At 49.2% G+C, this 16,154-nt stretch overlaps 1 protein-coding gene across 4 annotated transcripts in view; it reads right to left on the reverse strand.

Annotated features, from left to right (window-relative positions):
• LOC144500716 (NGFI-A-binding protein 1-like) overlaps positions 1-16,154 on the reverse strand; it is a 76,858-nt gene that overhangs the window by 14,077 nt on the left and 46,627 nt on the right. The window contains exons 3-6 of one of the 4 annotated variants that reach the window (XM_078224067.1): positions 13,487-13,611; positions 6,254-6,374; positions 2,997-3,116; positions 2,079-2,256 (exon numbers count right to left, since the gene is read on the reverse strand). In XM_078224067.1, the coding sequence (XP_078080193.1) occupies positions 2,079-2,256; positions 2,997-3,116; positions 6,254-6,374; positions 13,487-13,611 (544 nt within the window). Of the gene's footprint in view, positions 1-2,078; positions 2,257-2,996; positions 3,117-6,253; positions 6,375-13,477; positions 13,615-16,154 lie in introns of all 4 variants that reach the window. The other 3 variants (XM_078224064.1, XM_078224065.1, XM_078224066.1) reach the window with 3 other exon arrangements.

A 16,154-nucleotide genomic window follows, 5' to 3' on the forward strand; every position in this document is an offset into this window, starting at 1 on the left:
TTACAAATTAAATGTTCCATCCCAGGCAGCATCGTGGTGAATCCGCTCTGCACTCCCTCCAGTGCATTCACGTCCTTCCTATAATGCGGCGACCAGAACTGCACACGGTACTCCAGCTCACCAAAGTTTTATACAACTCCATCATGACCTCTCTGCTTCTGTGATCTATACCCCGATTGATAAAGGCGAGTGTGCCATGTACCTTTTTCACCAGCCTATTAACCTGCCTTTCCACCTTCAGAGATCTATGGACAAACAAGAAGGTAAAATGGAGGGAGGAACTTAAAAACAATTGCAATTACGAGGAAAAAGGTACTGGGGAAACTATTAGAATGAAAGGCTGATAAGTTCCCAGGACCTGGTGGCTTTCACCCCAGGATTTTTAAACCAGTGGTTGCAGAGATAGTGGATGCATTGGTGGTAATCTTCCAAGATCCTGAGATTCTGGAAGCTCCCAGCGGATTGAAATGTGACTCTTCTATTCAGGAAAGGAGGGAGGCAGAAAGTGGGAAACTATAGGCCGGTCAGTCTAACATCTGTCATCGGGAAAATAACTAGAATCCAATATTAAGGAGGTAATGGCAGCACATTTAGAAAGTTCTTATAAAATTAGGCAAAGTCAAATGGTTTTGTGAAATGGAAATCGTGCTCAACTAACGTATTAGAGTTTTATGAGGAAGTAACAGACAAGCTGGATAAAGGGGAACCTGTAGATGTACTGTACTTGAGCTTGCAAAAGGCTTTCAATGCGTTGTCACATCAAAGGTTGTTACACAATAGCTCATGGTGTAGGAGATTACATATTAGCATGGATAGAGGATTGGTTAGCTAACAGGAAGCAGAGAGTAAGCATAAATAGATTATTTTCGGTTGGCAAGTTTTAACTTGGACAACACGGAAGTATTGCTACAGGGCATAGGTGAGACCACATCTGGAGTACTGTGTACAGTTTTCATAGAATCCCTACAGTGCAGAAGGAGGCCATTCGGCCCATCGAGCCTGCACTGACAACAATCCCACCCAGGCCCTATCCCCATAACCCCACGTATTTACCCTGCTAATCCCCCTGACACTGAGGAGCAATTTAGCTTGGCCAATCCACCTAACTCTTTGGTCTGTGGGAGGAAACCGGAGCACCCGGAAGAAACCCACGCAGACACGGGGGGGGAGAATGCGCAAACTCCGCACAGACAGTCACCCGAGGCCGGAATTGAACCCGGATCCCTGGCGTTGTGAGGCAGCAGTGCTAACCACTGTGCCACCCTGCCTCCTTACTTGAGAAACAATATAATAGCATAAGAAGCAGTTCGGAGAATGTTCACGTGACTGATTCCTGGGACGAAGGGGTTAGTGTATGAGGAAGGGTCGAGCAGGTTGGGCCTGTACCCGCTGGAGACTAGAAGAATGAGAGATGATCTTATTGAAACATATCAGATCCTGAGGGGACATGACAGGGTGTTCCCCCTTGTGGGAGGAATCGAGAACCAGAGGACACTGTTTAGAAATTAGGGCTCTCCCATTTAGGGAGAGGAGGTGAAAGAGTCGGTAGACTGTGGAATTCTCTCCCCCAGAAACCAGTGGAGGCTAGGTCACTGAACCTATTCAAGGCTGAGTCATTGATTTTGTTCATTGACGAGGGAGTCAAGGGTTGTGGAGAGCTGGCAGGAAAATGGAGTTGAGGCCACAATCGGATCAGCCATGATCTTATCGAATGGCGGAGTAGGTTGGAGGGGCTAAATAACCTACCCCTTCTTGGGCGTTTGCGTTTGCACAGTTTGGCAGTCGAGTTTCCCTTCTTTACAACACTGACTCCACCCCAAATGTTCTCCACTTACTTTGAAAGGTTTTACATGAGTGGAAGCGTGTTCCTTTCCGAGTGGCCTCCACAGCAGCTGTGACTGTGAAACACTTCAGGCTACACATCTGTTTTCTGTCTGAGTGTGGGAGAGCTTTCTGCCGCTCTAGCGCTCCCTCCACCAAGATGCCCTGAGCTAAAAGGCGACTTTGTCAGAAGCATTCTGCTACAGCGTGCGAAGGGCTTAAAGAGCGGCGTCGGGCAATGAAGATGGCTAACTTACCGTCGCCGCTTCCGTCCGACATCCCGCCATCCTCCTCTTCCACAGGATGCATCCCGAGCAGCGAGAGGCTGCGGGCTTTCGCCGAGAAATATTTATCGCTTCGCTTCTGTTTCTTGATGAGGTCGTTCTGCTCCTGCATCAGGGAAAGCTGCTCTGTGGTGACCTTCTCCAGTTCTAGCTGTGGGGTTCCACGGGAAAGCAAAGAGAAAGAGATAGAGATAGTGTGAGGCACAAATAACCAGGCAGAAGACAAGAGCAAATAAACATCGGGATGAGCTGGAATCACGGAGCGGTGGGCAGCGGCATCAGCGTCATCATCAGACTGAGCAGTTTGTCGCTGGCACGGCCTCCCCAGGAAGCCAGTGGAGCCAACCTTTACACACTTCTATATCTGATGACAAGAGAGACATGATGCGGAAGTTTTTCATTTTGCACTCATCAGGACAAATGTAAGAATGCCAAATTTCAGACGATCACAACAATTTATCCAGCAGAAAAGAATGCTGACTGGTTGGCAAGTAGGCTCTGATTTTGTTGCCTTAAAGAAAGCAATGGGGTATTGTAGGCTCCTCAAGCTTCCAGGTATTTCAAAGAGGGGGGGGGGGGGGGGGGAGGCTTGAGCATATTCCTTTTGTTTGCACAGAATGAATGAATGGAAATGTATGTCACTCCTAGCAAGTGCAAATGAGCCACATTACAAGCTCGGTTGATTATCTTAAACTGGTTGTTAGTGTGGCCATCAGCGCACTCGGGATTGTTTGGCAAACGCTGCCCAATTGTGGAATTGCATCTAACAACAGACTAGTCTATTAAGCACTGGGGGAGAGTACATAAACCTCTGAGCTACCAATGGTCGCCAAAGGATTCTGTGACAAATCAGAAGGATTTTCACTGCAGCTTTACAGGATAAAAGCTCACCTGAAGTTCATGGACTTCAGCCACATTGTGGCTAAGCTCCTCCTGGATAATCTTGGATTTTAGGGTTTCCTGTTTCTGGTAAATCCCTGCCAGTATGGCCTGAATCTCCAGCAGTCGCTCCTGTAAGAAAAAGAGATAAAAACACATGAACTCTCCTTAGTGCTTGGCAGCATACAAGACAACCTCTGTCAGAGTGATGGCAGCTGTGGTTTTTATTTTATTTATTTGTGGGACATGGGTGTCGCTGGCTGGCCAGCATTTATTGCCCATCCTTCGTTGCCCTTGGAGGGCAGTTGTGAGACAACCACATTGCTGTGGCTCTGGAGTCACATGTAGGCCAGACCAGGTAAGGACGGCAGATTTCCTTCCCTAAAGCACATTGGTGAACCAGATGGGGTTTTCCCGACAATCGACAATGGTTTCATGGTCATCAGTAGATTCTTAATTCCAGATTTTTTTTCAATTGAATTCAAATTCCACCATCTGCCGTGGCGGGATTTGAACCCAGGTCCCCAGAACATTAGCTGAGTTTCTAGATGAATAATCTAGCAATTATACCACTAGGCCATCGCTTCCCCCTATGTGGGTTAAGAAAGCGATCGATGATGAACATATCACCAAAAAAAAACTTCCACAGATATTCATCAGTGTCCCCAAGAGGAACAACAGCGGGTGAAATGTATGTTGGGCACAGCATAAGAACATAAGAAATAGGAGCAGGAGTAGGCCATCTAGCCCCTTGAGCCTGCCCCGCCATTCAATAAGATCATGGCTGATCTGATAGTGGTTTAGTTCCACTTACCCGCCCGCTCCCCATAACCCTTAATTCCCTTATTGATCAGAAATCTATCTACCTGTGACTTAAACATATTTAACGAGGTAGCCTCCACTGCTTCAATGGGCAGAGAATTCCAGAGATTCACTACCCTCTGAGAGAAGAAGTTCCTCCTCAACTCTGTTCTAAACTGACTCCCCCTTATTTTGAGGCTGTGTCCTCTAGTTCTTGTTTCCTTTCTAAGTGGAAAGAATCTCTCTGCTTCTACTCTGTCTAGCCCCTTCATTATCTTATATGTCTCTATAAGATCTCCCCTCAGCCTTCTAAACTCCAACGAGTACAGGCCCAATCTACTCAATCTCTCCTCATAAGCTAACCCCCTCATCTCCGGTATCAACCTGGTGAACCTCCTCTGTACTCCCTCCAAGGCCAATATATCCTTCCGCAAATAAGGGGACCAAAATTATACACAGTACTCTAGTTGCGGCCTCACCAGTACCTTGTACAATTGCAGCAAGACCTCCCTGCTTTTATACTCCATCCCCTTCGCGATAAAGGCCAACATTCCATTTGCCTTCTTGATCACCTGCTGCACCTGCAAACTGAGTTTTTGTGATTCATGCACAAGGACCCCCAGGTCCCTCTGCACAGTAGCATGTTGTAATTTTTCACCATTTAAATAATAGTCCATTTTACTATGTTCATGAAACAAATGCCAGCCGGCTACAGGCACAACAAAGAACCAGAATTGAAGCCTGACTCTCTCTCCCCACAACAAAGATGCAAATGCTTTGGGAGCAGTTCACAGAAGGTTCACCAGGCTAACACCTGGTGGGTTGTCTTATGAGGAAAGGTTGGGCAGTCTTGGCTTGTATCCAGTGGAGTTTAGAAGAGCAAGAGGTGACTTAATTGAAACATAGAGGCCGGAACTCCACCACCTTGCCCGCCAGAGAATCGGAGCGGGCGAGAGTCCCAACAATGGAAATCTCCGTTGCCCTCAGGCGGGAATTTCCAGTCTCGCTCGAGCGAGGCCGTAAAATCCCGACCAGAAGATCCTGGAGGGGACTTGACAGGGTGGATGTGGAGAGGATGTTTCCCAGTGGTTTGCACTGCTGCCTCACAGCGTCAGGGACCCGGGTTCGATTCCCGGCTTGGGTCACTGTCTGTGCGGAGTTTGCACATTCTCCCCGTGTCAGCGTGGGTTTCCTCCGGGTGCTCCAGTTTCCTCCCACAGTCCAAAGACGTGCTGGTTAGGGTGCATTGGCCAGGATAAATTCTCCCTCAGTGTACCCGAACAGGCACCAGAGTGTAGCGACTAGGGGATTTTCACAGTAACTTCATTGCAGTGTTAATGTAAGTCTACTTGTGACACTAATAAATAAACTTAAACTCTTGTGGGAGAATCTAGAACTAGGGGCCAGTGTTTAAAAATAAGGGGTCACCCGTTTAAAACAGAGATGAAGAAAAAATATTTTCTCTCACAGGGTTCTGAGACTTTGGAATTCTCGTCCCCAAAAGGCGGTTGAAATGGAATCTTTGAATATCTTTAAGGCAAAAATGGAGAGATTTTTGGTGAGCAAGGGGTTGAAATGTTTTCGGGGACAGGCAGGAATGTGAAATCGAGCTAAAATTAGATCAGCCATGACAGAACAGGCTCGAAGGGCCGAGTGGCCTACTCCTGCTCATTCAGGATCCTCTTGGACATTTCCAGGCCTGGTGGGGTGGGGAGGGAGGGGGGTGAGGGGGGAGGGGAGGAAGAGAGAGAGACCTGGGACCAGGGGCGGCACGGTGGTTAGCACTGCTGCCTCACAGCGCCAAGGACCTGGGTTCGATTCCCTGCTTGGGTCACTGTCTGTGTGGAGTTTGCACGTTCTCCCCCATGTCTGCGTGGGTTTCCTCCGGGCGCTCCGGTTTCCTCCCACAGTCTGAAAGCCGTGCTGGTTAGGGTGCATTGACCCGAACAGGCGCCGTAGTGTGGCGACTAGGGGCATTTCACAGTAACTTCAGTCTTAATGTAAGCCTTCCTTGTGACTAATAAGTGAATAAACTTTAAAATCCTGCTGCTGGGCCTGGACAAACTGGTCGTTAACAGGTCCGGGCAGCTCATCTGACCCGACTGTCTGCCCCTCTACGGGGCTATATTCACAGCCGGGTGTCCCTGGAGAGGTGCCCACGGGCACCATCGAGACCTTCCGTGCCCCCTGGGCACCGCGGGGGACTGGGGGAGGCGTTATCAACCCTCTTAATCCACCTTTTAGTTTAATGTTTTAAGTTTCATTTATGATTTTTATTTAGGGCAGGATCCATTTATGGGGCTGCCCCTTTCATTATGGCCCTCAGCTTGTTTTAATTCGGTTGAATTGGTTGACTTCAAAAAGAGTCGGACCTTTCCAGCAGGGATCGCTGGGCAGTGGCTTGGGGATGGATGATCCTATGTTGACGCCGGGACAACACTGGAAATTAAACAGCAAGTGAAACTCACCTGTCTTTTTAGTTTCATTAATTCTGCTTGCACAGTGCGAGTGTGGACTTCATCTCGCAGGTACTGCCCATTGGGATCCAGTCTCGGCCTTTTAGGTATTGGTGTATCTGCAAACTTTGATCTAAAAAAACACATTAGAGATAATCCTAACCACTTTTGGAAACAATCTAACATTTATTGTTGAAAGGAAAGCCAATGCTGCTGAAGCTTCTCATCTTGCACTCATCAGGACAAACACAAGAATACCAAATTTCAAACAATCACAAGTGCGCTTCTTTGAGATTTGGCATTCCGCTGTTGTTCCTGAGGAGTACAAAATGAACAGCTTTGGCAACGTGTCTCTCTTTTCAGCGATATTCAAGTTCTGTGCTACCAAGCAAGTATTTCAAAACCTTCTTGTTCAGGATACACTAGGATTGCCAACACTGTTTAAATGTATTCTGGGAGGTTTCTCCTCCGGATCTCCTCCCTCCTCCAAATCCCCGGGTCCCAACCCTCCTGACACTGGTCGGCAACACGTCCGACCTCGCAGTACACTGCGCTCCCAGCCAATTGTAAAGCAAAATGCCTCTTCAGTGTCCAACTGGATGAGGCTTGAATGTAAGGCAAACGGCCATGTTTTCCTAAACCCCACCATTTTTAAAACGGACAGGCAGAGCAGTTCCAAGAAAATAAAAAGAAGACAAATTTTGTTTAAAGCTCTTTGGATTTTTATCCTGAGTTGCTCCCTGGGATTTGACCTTCAAAGCCTGGAGATTCCAGGCCTAGCCAGGGAGGGTGTTGACAATCCTTGAATCCATCTCGTCACATATTCAGATAACATTATTAATTTCCTGATAGCTACTAATTATTTCTAGGAAGCTAAGATTTGGAGATAAAATAACTGCTAGAAAGTGGTTTCACCGAGCCTGCACCCTCTTTATATTTGACATTTGCCAGGAATGGGAAGTCCCTTCATTGGCAGGCACGAGCTTGGCTTAGCACTGCCGCCTCTGAGTCCGAATGTTGTGGCTCCATACCCCTTTGCTACTCAAAGACTTGAGCATATGTTCCGGGCTGGCCATTCAATGCAGTACCAAGGCAGAGCTGCATTGTCAGAGCCACCGATCCTTGGATAAAACATTACAGCAAAGAAAGGAGAAACAAAGAATGTGAAATAAAAACAGAAAATTCTGCAAATATTCAGCTGGCAAGACAGCATCTTTTTTAAAAATTCATGCACGGGGTGTTGGCGGCACTGGCTAGACCGGCATTCATTGCCCATCCCTAGTTGCCCTTGAGAAAGTGGTGGTGAGCTGCCTTCTTCATCCGCTGCAGTCCATGTGGTGTAGATACACCCACAGTGCCGTTAGGGGGGGAGTTCCAGGGTTTTGATAAATGTAGGTTGCAGGAAGGTATAAATGGGTTAGTCTGAAACTGAGAAGATTGTCCTCCAACTATCACGACCATCTTCCTTTGTGCCAAGTATGACATCAACCAACGGAGAGTTTTCCCCTCGATTCCCTTTAGCTTCCCTTTTTCTAGCGTTCCTTGATGCCACATTCAGTCAAATGCTGCCTCGATAATCGAGGGCAATCACTCTCGCTTCACCTCAGAGTTCAGCTGTTTTGTCCATGTTTGAACCAAGGGTGTAATGAGGTCAGGAGCTGAGTGACCCTGGCAGAATCCAAACTGAGCGTCAATGAGCAAGTTATTACTAAGGAAGTGCGTCTTAATCGCATTGTTGATTAACTTTTCCAACACTTTACTGACGGTCCAGGGTAGTCTGATGGGACAGTAATTGGCCGAGTTGGATTTTTCCTGCTTCTTGTGTACAGAACATATCTGTGCACTTCTCCATATTGCTGGGAATCTGTAATGAAATAGCTTAGCTATGACCATGACCGGAGCACAAGTCGTCAATACTATTGCTGGAATATTGTCAGGGCCCTTAGTATTTTAGAATAAAGAATCATAGAATCCTACAGTTCAGAAGGAGGCTATTCGGCCCATCAAGTCTGCACCGACCGCAATCCCACCCAGGCCCTATCCCCATAACCCCATGCATTTACCTAATCTAGTCCCCTGACACTAAGGGCCAATTTAGCTTGGCCAATCAACCGTACCAGCACATCTTTGGACTGTGGGAGAAAACAAGAGCACCCGGAGAAAACCCACGCAGACACGGGGAGAATGTGCAAACTCCACACGGTGACCCAATCCGGGATTCGAACCTGGGTCCCTCGCGCTGTGAGGCATCAGTGCTAACCACTGTGCCACCCACGGTGGGAACCTCCAGAGGAGGCCAAGATGGATCACCCACTCGTCACTTCTGGATGAAGATTGTTGCAAATGCTTCAACCATATCTTATGCACTGATGTGGTGGGGGCTCCTCCCTCACTGAGGATGGGGATATTTAAGGAGGCTCCTCCTCCAGCTGTCTAATTGTCCACCACCATTCATAGCTGGATGTGGCAGGACTGCAGAGCTTAGATCTGATCTGTTGGTTGTGAAATTGTTTAGCTCTGTCTATTACTTGCTGTTTGGCATGCAAGTAGCCCTGTCTTCCAGCTTCACCAGGTTGACACCTCAGTTTTAGGTATGCCTGGTGTTGCTCCTGGCACGTCCTCCTGCACTCTCCATTGAACCAGGGTTGATCCCCTGGCTTGATGGTAATGGTGGAGTGGAGGATATGCCGGGCCATGAGGTTACCAATTGTGGTTGAGTTCAATTCTGCTGCTGCTGATGGCCCACAGCACCTCATGGTTGGCCTGTCTTAAGACACTAGATCTGCTCAAAATTTAACCCATTTAGCACGGTGGAGGTGCCACACAACACAATGGAGTGCGTCCATAATGTGAAGAAAGGACTCCAGCTCCAGAAGGGCTGTATGGTGGTCACTCCTACCAATACTGTCATGGACATATGCATCTGGATTCAAGGCAAGTATGTTTTTCCCACTTGTTGGTTCCCTCACCACCTGCCACATACCCAGTCTAGCAGCTGTGTCCTTTAGCACTCCGCCAGCCTGGTCAGTGGTGGCGCTACCGAGCCACTCTTGGTGATGGACATTGAAGTTTTACACCCTTCCCATCCTTAGTGCTTCCCCCAATTAATCAGCTGGCGGGAGGGATGCGGATGGCTGTGTGGTAATCAGCAGGAGGTTTCCCTGCCTGATACCCCATGGGGGCTGGAATCGAGGCCAGGGACTCCAAACGTTTGATTCCATGTGTGTGACTGTGCCGGGCTGTTCTGTCAGACACTGCTGCTTCACAGCGCCAGGGTCCCGGGTTCGATTCCCGGCTCGGGTCACTGTCTGTGTGGAGTTTGCACATTCTTCTCGTGTCTGCGTGGGTTTCCTCCGGGTGCTCCGGTTTCCTCCCACAGTCCAAAGATGTGCGGGTTAGGTTGATTGGCCAGGTTAAAAATCGTCCCTTAGAGTCCTGGGATGCGTAGGTTCGAGGAATTAGCGGGTAAATATGTGGGGGTAGGGCGTGGGTGGGATTGTGGTCGGTGCAGACTCGATGGGCCGAATGGCCTCCTTCTGCACTGGAGGATTTCTATGATTTCTATGATTTCTATTTCTATTCTATGATTTCTAGCTCTCCCAATTTTGGCACAAGTCCCCAGATTTTAGTAAGGAGGACTTTGCAAGGCCGACAGGGCCAAGTTTGCCGTTGTCTTGTGCCTTGGTCGATGCTGGGTGACTTTGTTTTAGCAGTTTGATACAACTGAGAGTAGGAGTCATTTAACAGTCAACAACATTGCTGTAGGGTCTGGAGTCACATGTAGGACAGCAGAGTTCCTTGGTGAACCAGATGGGTTTTTAATGATAATCAACAATGGTTTCATGGTCATCATTAGACTTTTTAATTCCAGATTTTTACAGAATTCAAATTCCACCACCTGCCATGGTAGGATTTGAACCCTGGTCCCCAGAGCACCACCCTGGGTCTCTGGATAACTAGTCCAGTGACAATACCTCACAGTCAGTGTTGTAATTTAAGAAGCACAGCATCCAATTTGCGCACTGCAAGCTCTCACAAAAAGCAAGGGGATGATGATCAGATAATCTGTTTATTAATGATGTCAAGTCAGGGAGAGATTTGGGGTGGCATGGTGGCACAGTGGTTAGCACTGTTGCCTCACAGTGCCAGGGATCCGGGTTCAATTCCCGGCTTGGGTCACCGTCTGTGTGGAGTTTGCACGTTCTCCTTGTGTCTGCGTGGGTTTCCTCCGGGTGCTCCGGTTTCCTCCCACTGTCCAAAAATGTGCGGGTTAGGTGGATTGGCTGTGCTAAATTGCCCTTTCGTGCAGGGGGACTAGCTAGGGTAAATGCATGGGGTTATGGAGATAGGGCCTGGGTGGGATTGTGGTCGGTGCAGACTTGATGGGCTGAATGGCCTCCTTCTGCACTGTAGGATTCTATGATAAGTCAGGAGACTAGGATTTCACACCTGCCTTTCTTCAAGTATCTGCCTTTGAAGGCAGACTGGGACCTCAGTTTAGCATCTTATTGTAAAGAAGCATCTCTGACAGTGTAGCGCTCTCCCAGTACTGTCGGCCTAGATTATTTGCACCGATCTCCGATTGAGCACAGCTTCTTACTCGGAAGTATACTGCCACTGTGCCAAGACCAACACAAGAGGTCAGACACCTGGAAAGTGAAACCATTCACTTTGGTCTTATTCTCCCCATCTCTGTCGCTGGCTGTCGTGCTACTGATATCTGCTATTTACCACCTCACGGACCTCCCCATTCCTCACGGACGAGGAAAGGCAGTGACATCAGCAGGGCATTCCAACGTGCTGATAAACCAGGGCCATGGCCTCTGACCATGCAAATGCAAAACGGATCTGTGGGGTCTTGCTGTGCGCGCATTAGTCGGGACGATTGACTGCGTAACAAGAGTGACGACACTTCAGAAGTAAGTCACTGGCTGCGAAGTCCTGAGGATGTTAAAAGGAGCTACATAGAATTGTAGAATCCCTACCGTGCAGAAGGAGGCCATTCGGCCCATCGAGCCTGCACTGACCACAATCCCACCCAGGCCCTTTCCCCATAACTCCATGCATTTACCTTAGCTAGTCACCCTGACACAAAGGGGCAATTTAGCATGGCCAATCCACCTGACCCGCACATCTTTGGGCATAAATGCAATTTTATTTTTAAGCTTTTGCTGTCATCGGCCACAACTGGTGTGGCTAAAACCGATGCCTTTCATTCACACCACAGTAACCTGGCAGAGCTGCCTCAGTTCTCCCATCTAAACACCAATTAACACGGCACAACATGGCAACCAAAACGCCAGAGCTACCGGTGTGGTGAGTAACGGCACTGCCAATACCCAACACCAAGAGGCAGTTTCACCACTGCCGGCTTGTACAGGGCACCGACTTTGCTCACTTGTTGGCACAGATATTGGAACTGTAGTAAATCCTCATGAACCAGCCGCTGCAGAAACGCTCAGCAATATGAGTCGGGCAGTTAAGGCTGGAGAAGGGGCTGGAGAAGGGGCTGGAGAAGGGGCTGGAGAAGTAAGCAGCTGCCCAATACAAAGCGATACCCTTGAGGCTTTAACAAGATCAGGCTAATATCAGTTCTTAATTTAATGAGCATTTGGGGGTGGCACAGTGGTTAGCGCTGTTGCCTCACAGCACCAGGGACACGGGTTCAATTCCAGTCTTGGGTCACCGTCTGTGTGGAGTTTGCACGTTCTCCCCGTGTCTGCGTGGGTTTCCTCCGGGTGCTCCGGTTTCCTCCCACAGTCCAAAGATGTGCGGGTTCGGTTGATTGGCCATGCTAAATTTGTCCCTTAGTGTCAGGGGGACTAGCAGGGTAAAAACGTAGGGTTACAGGTGGGATTGTGGTCGGTGCTGACTCGATGGGCTGAATGGCCTCCTTCTGCACTGTAGAGATTGGATGATTCAAAATGAAAGAATTCTAATGAAGCGAGAGCAACAATTTCAAAACAGAGCCAACTGACTCCATTTTGTTTCGAACAATCAATTTGTTGCTCTCCTTTCCAGTCCTGGGCCGAGTGAGCATTATGGGACCGAACAAGCTTTCGTGGGTGGGAGTGACCATTCAGCCCCTCGTCCAAGTGACTGTGCATCATGTAAGCACAGAGAGTTAAGGAACAAGTTTCCAGTTACCTGACCGTTGGTCCAAATGGAAAATTGCACGTGGGAAGTCCACAATTTTACTCTTGTCCATTTTAATGGACTGACTGTCACGGAGTAGGCAGAGTATGAGAGCGACGCTCCAGAGATTATTCCTCAGGGATGAAGCTCGACACTGGGAGTGCGTAGTCAGAAAACCTGTCTCTTTTGTGTCGAAAGAGGGGACATGACATCTGAAATCAAGCAGGAGTGGGAATCTTCATTTATCTTTCCTTAGCCCAGGAAAACAGCGGCGTGGACCCAATGGGCCAAATGGGCTCCTTCTGGGCCAGAATGACTACGACAGTGTCCACTTCTGCCATTGCAACGCTGACCAGGGCTGGAGGCTGGGATTTTCCTCACGCGTATGACTCATCCCAACTGCAACGCCGATTGCCTACTGTTTCTTCATGGTCGTTGGCTCAAAATCTTGGACATTTCCCCCTGGATAAAAGCAAATTACTGCGGATGCTGGAGCTTTGACAAAGGGCCACCTGGACTCGAAACGTCAGCTCTTTTCTCTCCTTGCAGATGCTGCCAGACCTGCTGAGATTTTCCAGCGTTTTCTCTCTTGACATTCCCCCGTTGACAGTACCTTCATCAATGCATTGGTCTGCAGTGGTTCAAGAAGACGGCTCACCACCATCTTCTCAAGGGCGATTAGGGAATAGGCAATAAATACCGTCGCCAGAGATACTCACATCCCGAGTGTCCATTAAAGAAAATATCATGCCAATCTATTTACATTGTAACTTTGCATATAAATGCTCGATATAATATAGATTCTATATTTTTGTTTTGCTCACATTGCGTTATATTCATTTTAATTTTGCTTTGTTTCTTGAATCTTTGCATCTTTACAAGAGAATGTTTCTCTCTGTGGCCCAGTTGGTAATGGAATCCCTGGTGGGTAGTGTGAGATGTTGCCACAAACACAGATTCTGGTACAGTATTGAGGTGTCCAGTCCTTGCAGGGTTGACCACAAGCTGCACGCGTTCAATAGTTAGCCCTGGTGGCGTCAGGTTCTGTGCTTTGCGACTGGGAGGGGGTGGGCCCTGACTGGGTTAAACCACCTTCCCTACCTGGAATACCTGTGACTGTATTTGTACCCGGAGTCTCGGACCACTTGTCGGGCGAGTGGGAAAAGCTCGTCCCGCCGGGCGAGGAGGGTGGTGTCGATCAGACAGAGCTGGGCGGCTGCTTCGTTCACCATGACCTGCTGGGCAAAACAAATAGAAAAATACAAACGCAACGGTTAAGCCTTGACTCACCACTCGGGTTTGGAAGACTGCAAAGGTACGACCACGCAATGGCACATTCACACGTGATCCCCCTCCCCCCGCCCCCCCTCCCCAGGAATCTCAATCCAGCCCAATGCCAACGCGGGAAAGCACGGAGTGGGTGCTTCTCACCGAGAGGGATGCACTAAAAGCATCTGCTGCATTCCCCAATCACTTTCCACGGAAGACACTGGGACTGTAGGTGAGACTGTAGATGGGCACTTACCGTCCTCACCGTGCCATGTTTTCTGGTGCCGGAGATGGTTCGCCATTGGCCGTCGGTGGGATCTCCAGGTCACACGGTTCGCGTGGTTCGCCTGTACCGCCACTGGGGATCCCGCCAAGGTGGAGGGTGTGGGGGTGTGTGTGTGTGTGTATGTGGGGGGGGTTCACCGTCAGCAGAACCGGTAGATCCCGCCAACTTGAAGGGCTGGAATATCCCCACCCTCCGTGTGCAGGTTGTAAAAGCGGCCGATTGCGACGTCTACAGCCACTACCCTCAATGGGAATCATAGAATCCTACAGTGCAGAAAGAGGCCATTCGGCCCATCGAGTCTGCCCCGACCACAATCCCACCCAGGCCCTACCCCCCCATATCCCTACACATTTACCCGCTAATCCCTCTAACCTACGCATCTCAGGACACTAAGGGGCAATTTTTTTAGCATGGCCAATCGACCTAACCCGCACACCTTTGGACTGTGGGAGGAAACCGGAGCACCCGGAGGAAACCCACGCAGACGCGAGGAGAATGTGCAAACTCCACACACAGACAGTGACCCGAGCCGGGAATCGAACCCAGGTCTCCTGGAGCTGTGAAGCAGCAGTGCTAACCACTGTGCTACCGTGCCGCCCCTCACCCATCAACTGGGGAGAGCTCTGAAACAAAATGCTGGCCTGCCCTCACCCATTCTACGCCCTCGCACACAGGCCAGGCCGAGCCCTCTGAGTACATTGGCACTGGGATCCTCCAATACCTCACCATGATCTTCCATGTCTGAGCCTGGGAATGAGAGTTAGCAAGTTTCTCTCTCTCTCTCACCGCCAGCCACCAACCCCCCCGAGGATCAATAACACTATCATTCTTCGTTTTGTGTGGGTTTTTTTAGGGGATTTCCCCCCGAGAGTCTGTGACCTAAAAGCTTGATTACTGAAGGTCGCTGAAAGGATTTGTTACCAAATTTTCAGTTACATGGCATCCTCTTCAGCAACATTCAAGTTCCGGGTGCTGTACAGGCAGCACGGTGGTTAGCACTGCTGCCTCACAGCGCCAGGGACCCGGGTTCAATTCCGGCCTCGGGTCACTGCCTGTGCGGAGTTTGCACGTTCTCCCCGTGTCTGCGTGGGTTTCCTCCGGGTGCTCCGGTTTCCTCCCACAGTCCAAAGATTTGCGGGTTAGGTTGATTGGCCATGCTAAATTAAACTTAGTGTCGGGGGGACTACCAGGGTATATATGAGAGGTTACAGCAATGGGCCTTGGGTGGGATTGTGGTCGGTGCAGACTCAATGGGCCGAACGGCCTCCTTCTGCACTGCAGGGATTTTATGATGGGGACAAGTGACTGCTTGATTATCATCTCAATGCTTTAGGCTCTGGGGAAAAGGCTGCAGCAATCTTTAGAGGGGCAGTATGTGTCAGTGTAATTATTTGGGGTGGAGAAGGGGGGCCTTGGTCAGGGAACCCAGAAGTCGGGGTTTCCCACATGCCGCTGAGTTTGGATTCCACAGCGTGTGCCTGTCTTTTCCTTGCCCGGAACTCATAACTGATAGTTATATGAGGAGTTATAACTCCTCACACTTGCAGAGAGTGAGGAGCATTGTCAGAAGCTACAGAAGGATATAGATAGGCTGGAAATTTGGGCAAAGAAATGGCAGATGGAGTTCAATCCTGATAAATGCGAAGTGATGCATTTTGGTAGAAATAATGTAGGGAGGAGCTATACGATAAATGGCAGAACCATAAAGGGTGTAGATACGCAGAGGGACCTGGGTGTGCAAGTCCACAGATCCTTGAAGGTGACGTCACAGGTGGAGAAGGTGGTGAAGAAGGCATATGGTATGCTTGCCTTTATAGGACGGGGCATAGAGTATAAAAGTTGGGTCTGATGTTGCAGATGTATAGAACGTTGGTTCGGCCGCATTTGGAATACTGCGTCCAGTTCTGGTCGCCACACTACCAGAAGGACGTGGAGGCTTTGGAGAGAGTACAGAGGAGGTTTACCAGGATGTTGCCTGGTATGGAGCGGCTCAGTTATGAGGAGAGATTGGGTAAACTGGGGTTGTTCTCCCTGGAAAGACGGAGGATGAGGGGAGACTTAATAGAGGTGTATAAAATTATGAAAGGCATAGATAGGGTGAACGGTGGGAAGCTTTTCCCCAGGTCGGTGGTGACGTTCACGAGGGGTCATAGGTTCAAGGTGAAGGGGGGGAGGTTTAACACAGATATCAGACGGACATATTTTACACAGAGGGTGGTGGGG

The sequence above is a fragment of the Mustelus asterias genome, chromosome 11 (assembly GCF_964213995.1).
Source record: "Mustelus asterias chromosome 11, sMusAst1.hap1.1, whole genome shotgun sequence".
NCBI lineage: Eukaryota > Metazoa > Chordata > Chondrichthyes > Carcharhiniformes > Triakidae > Mustelus > Mustelus asterias.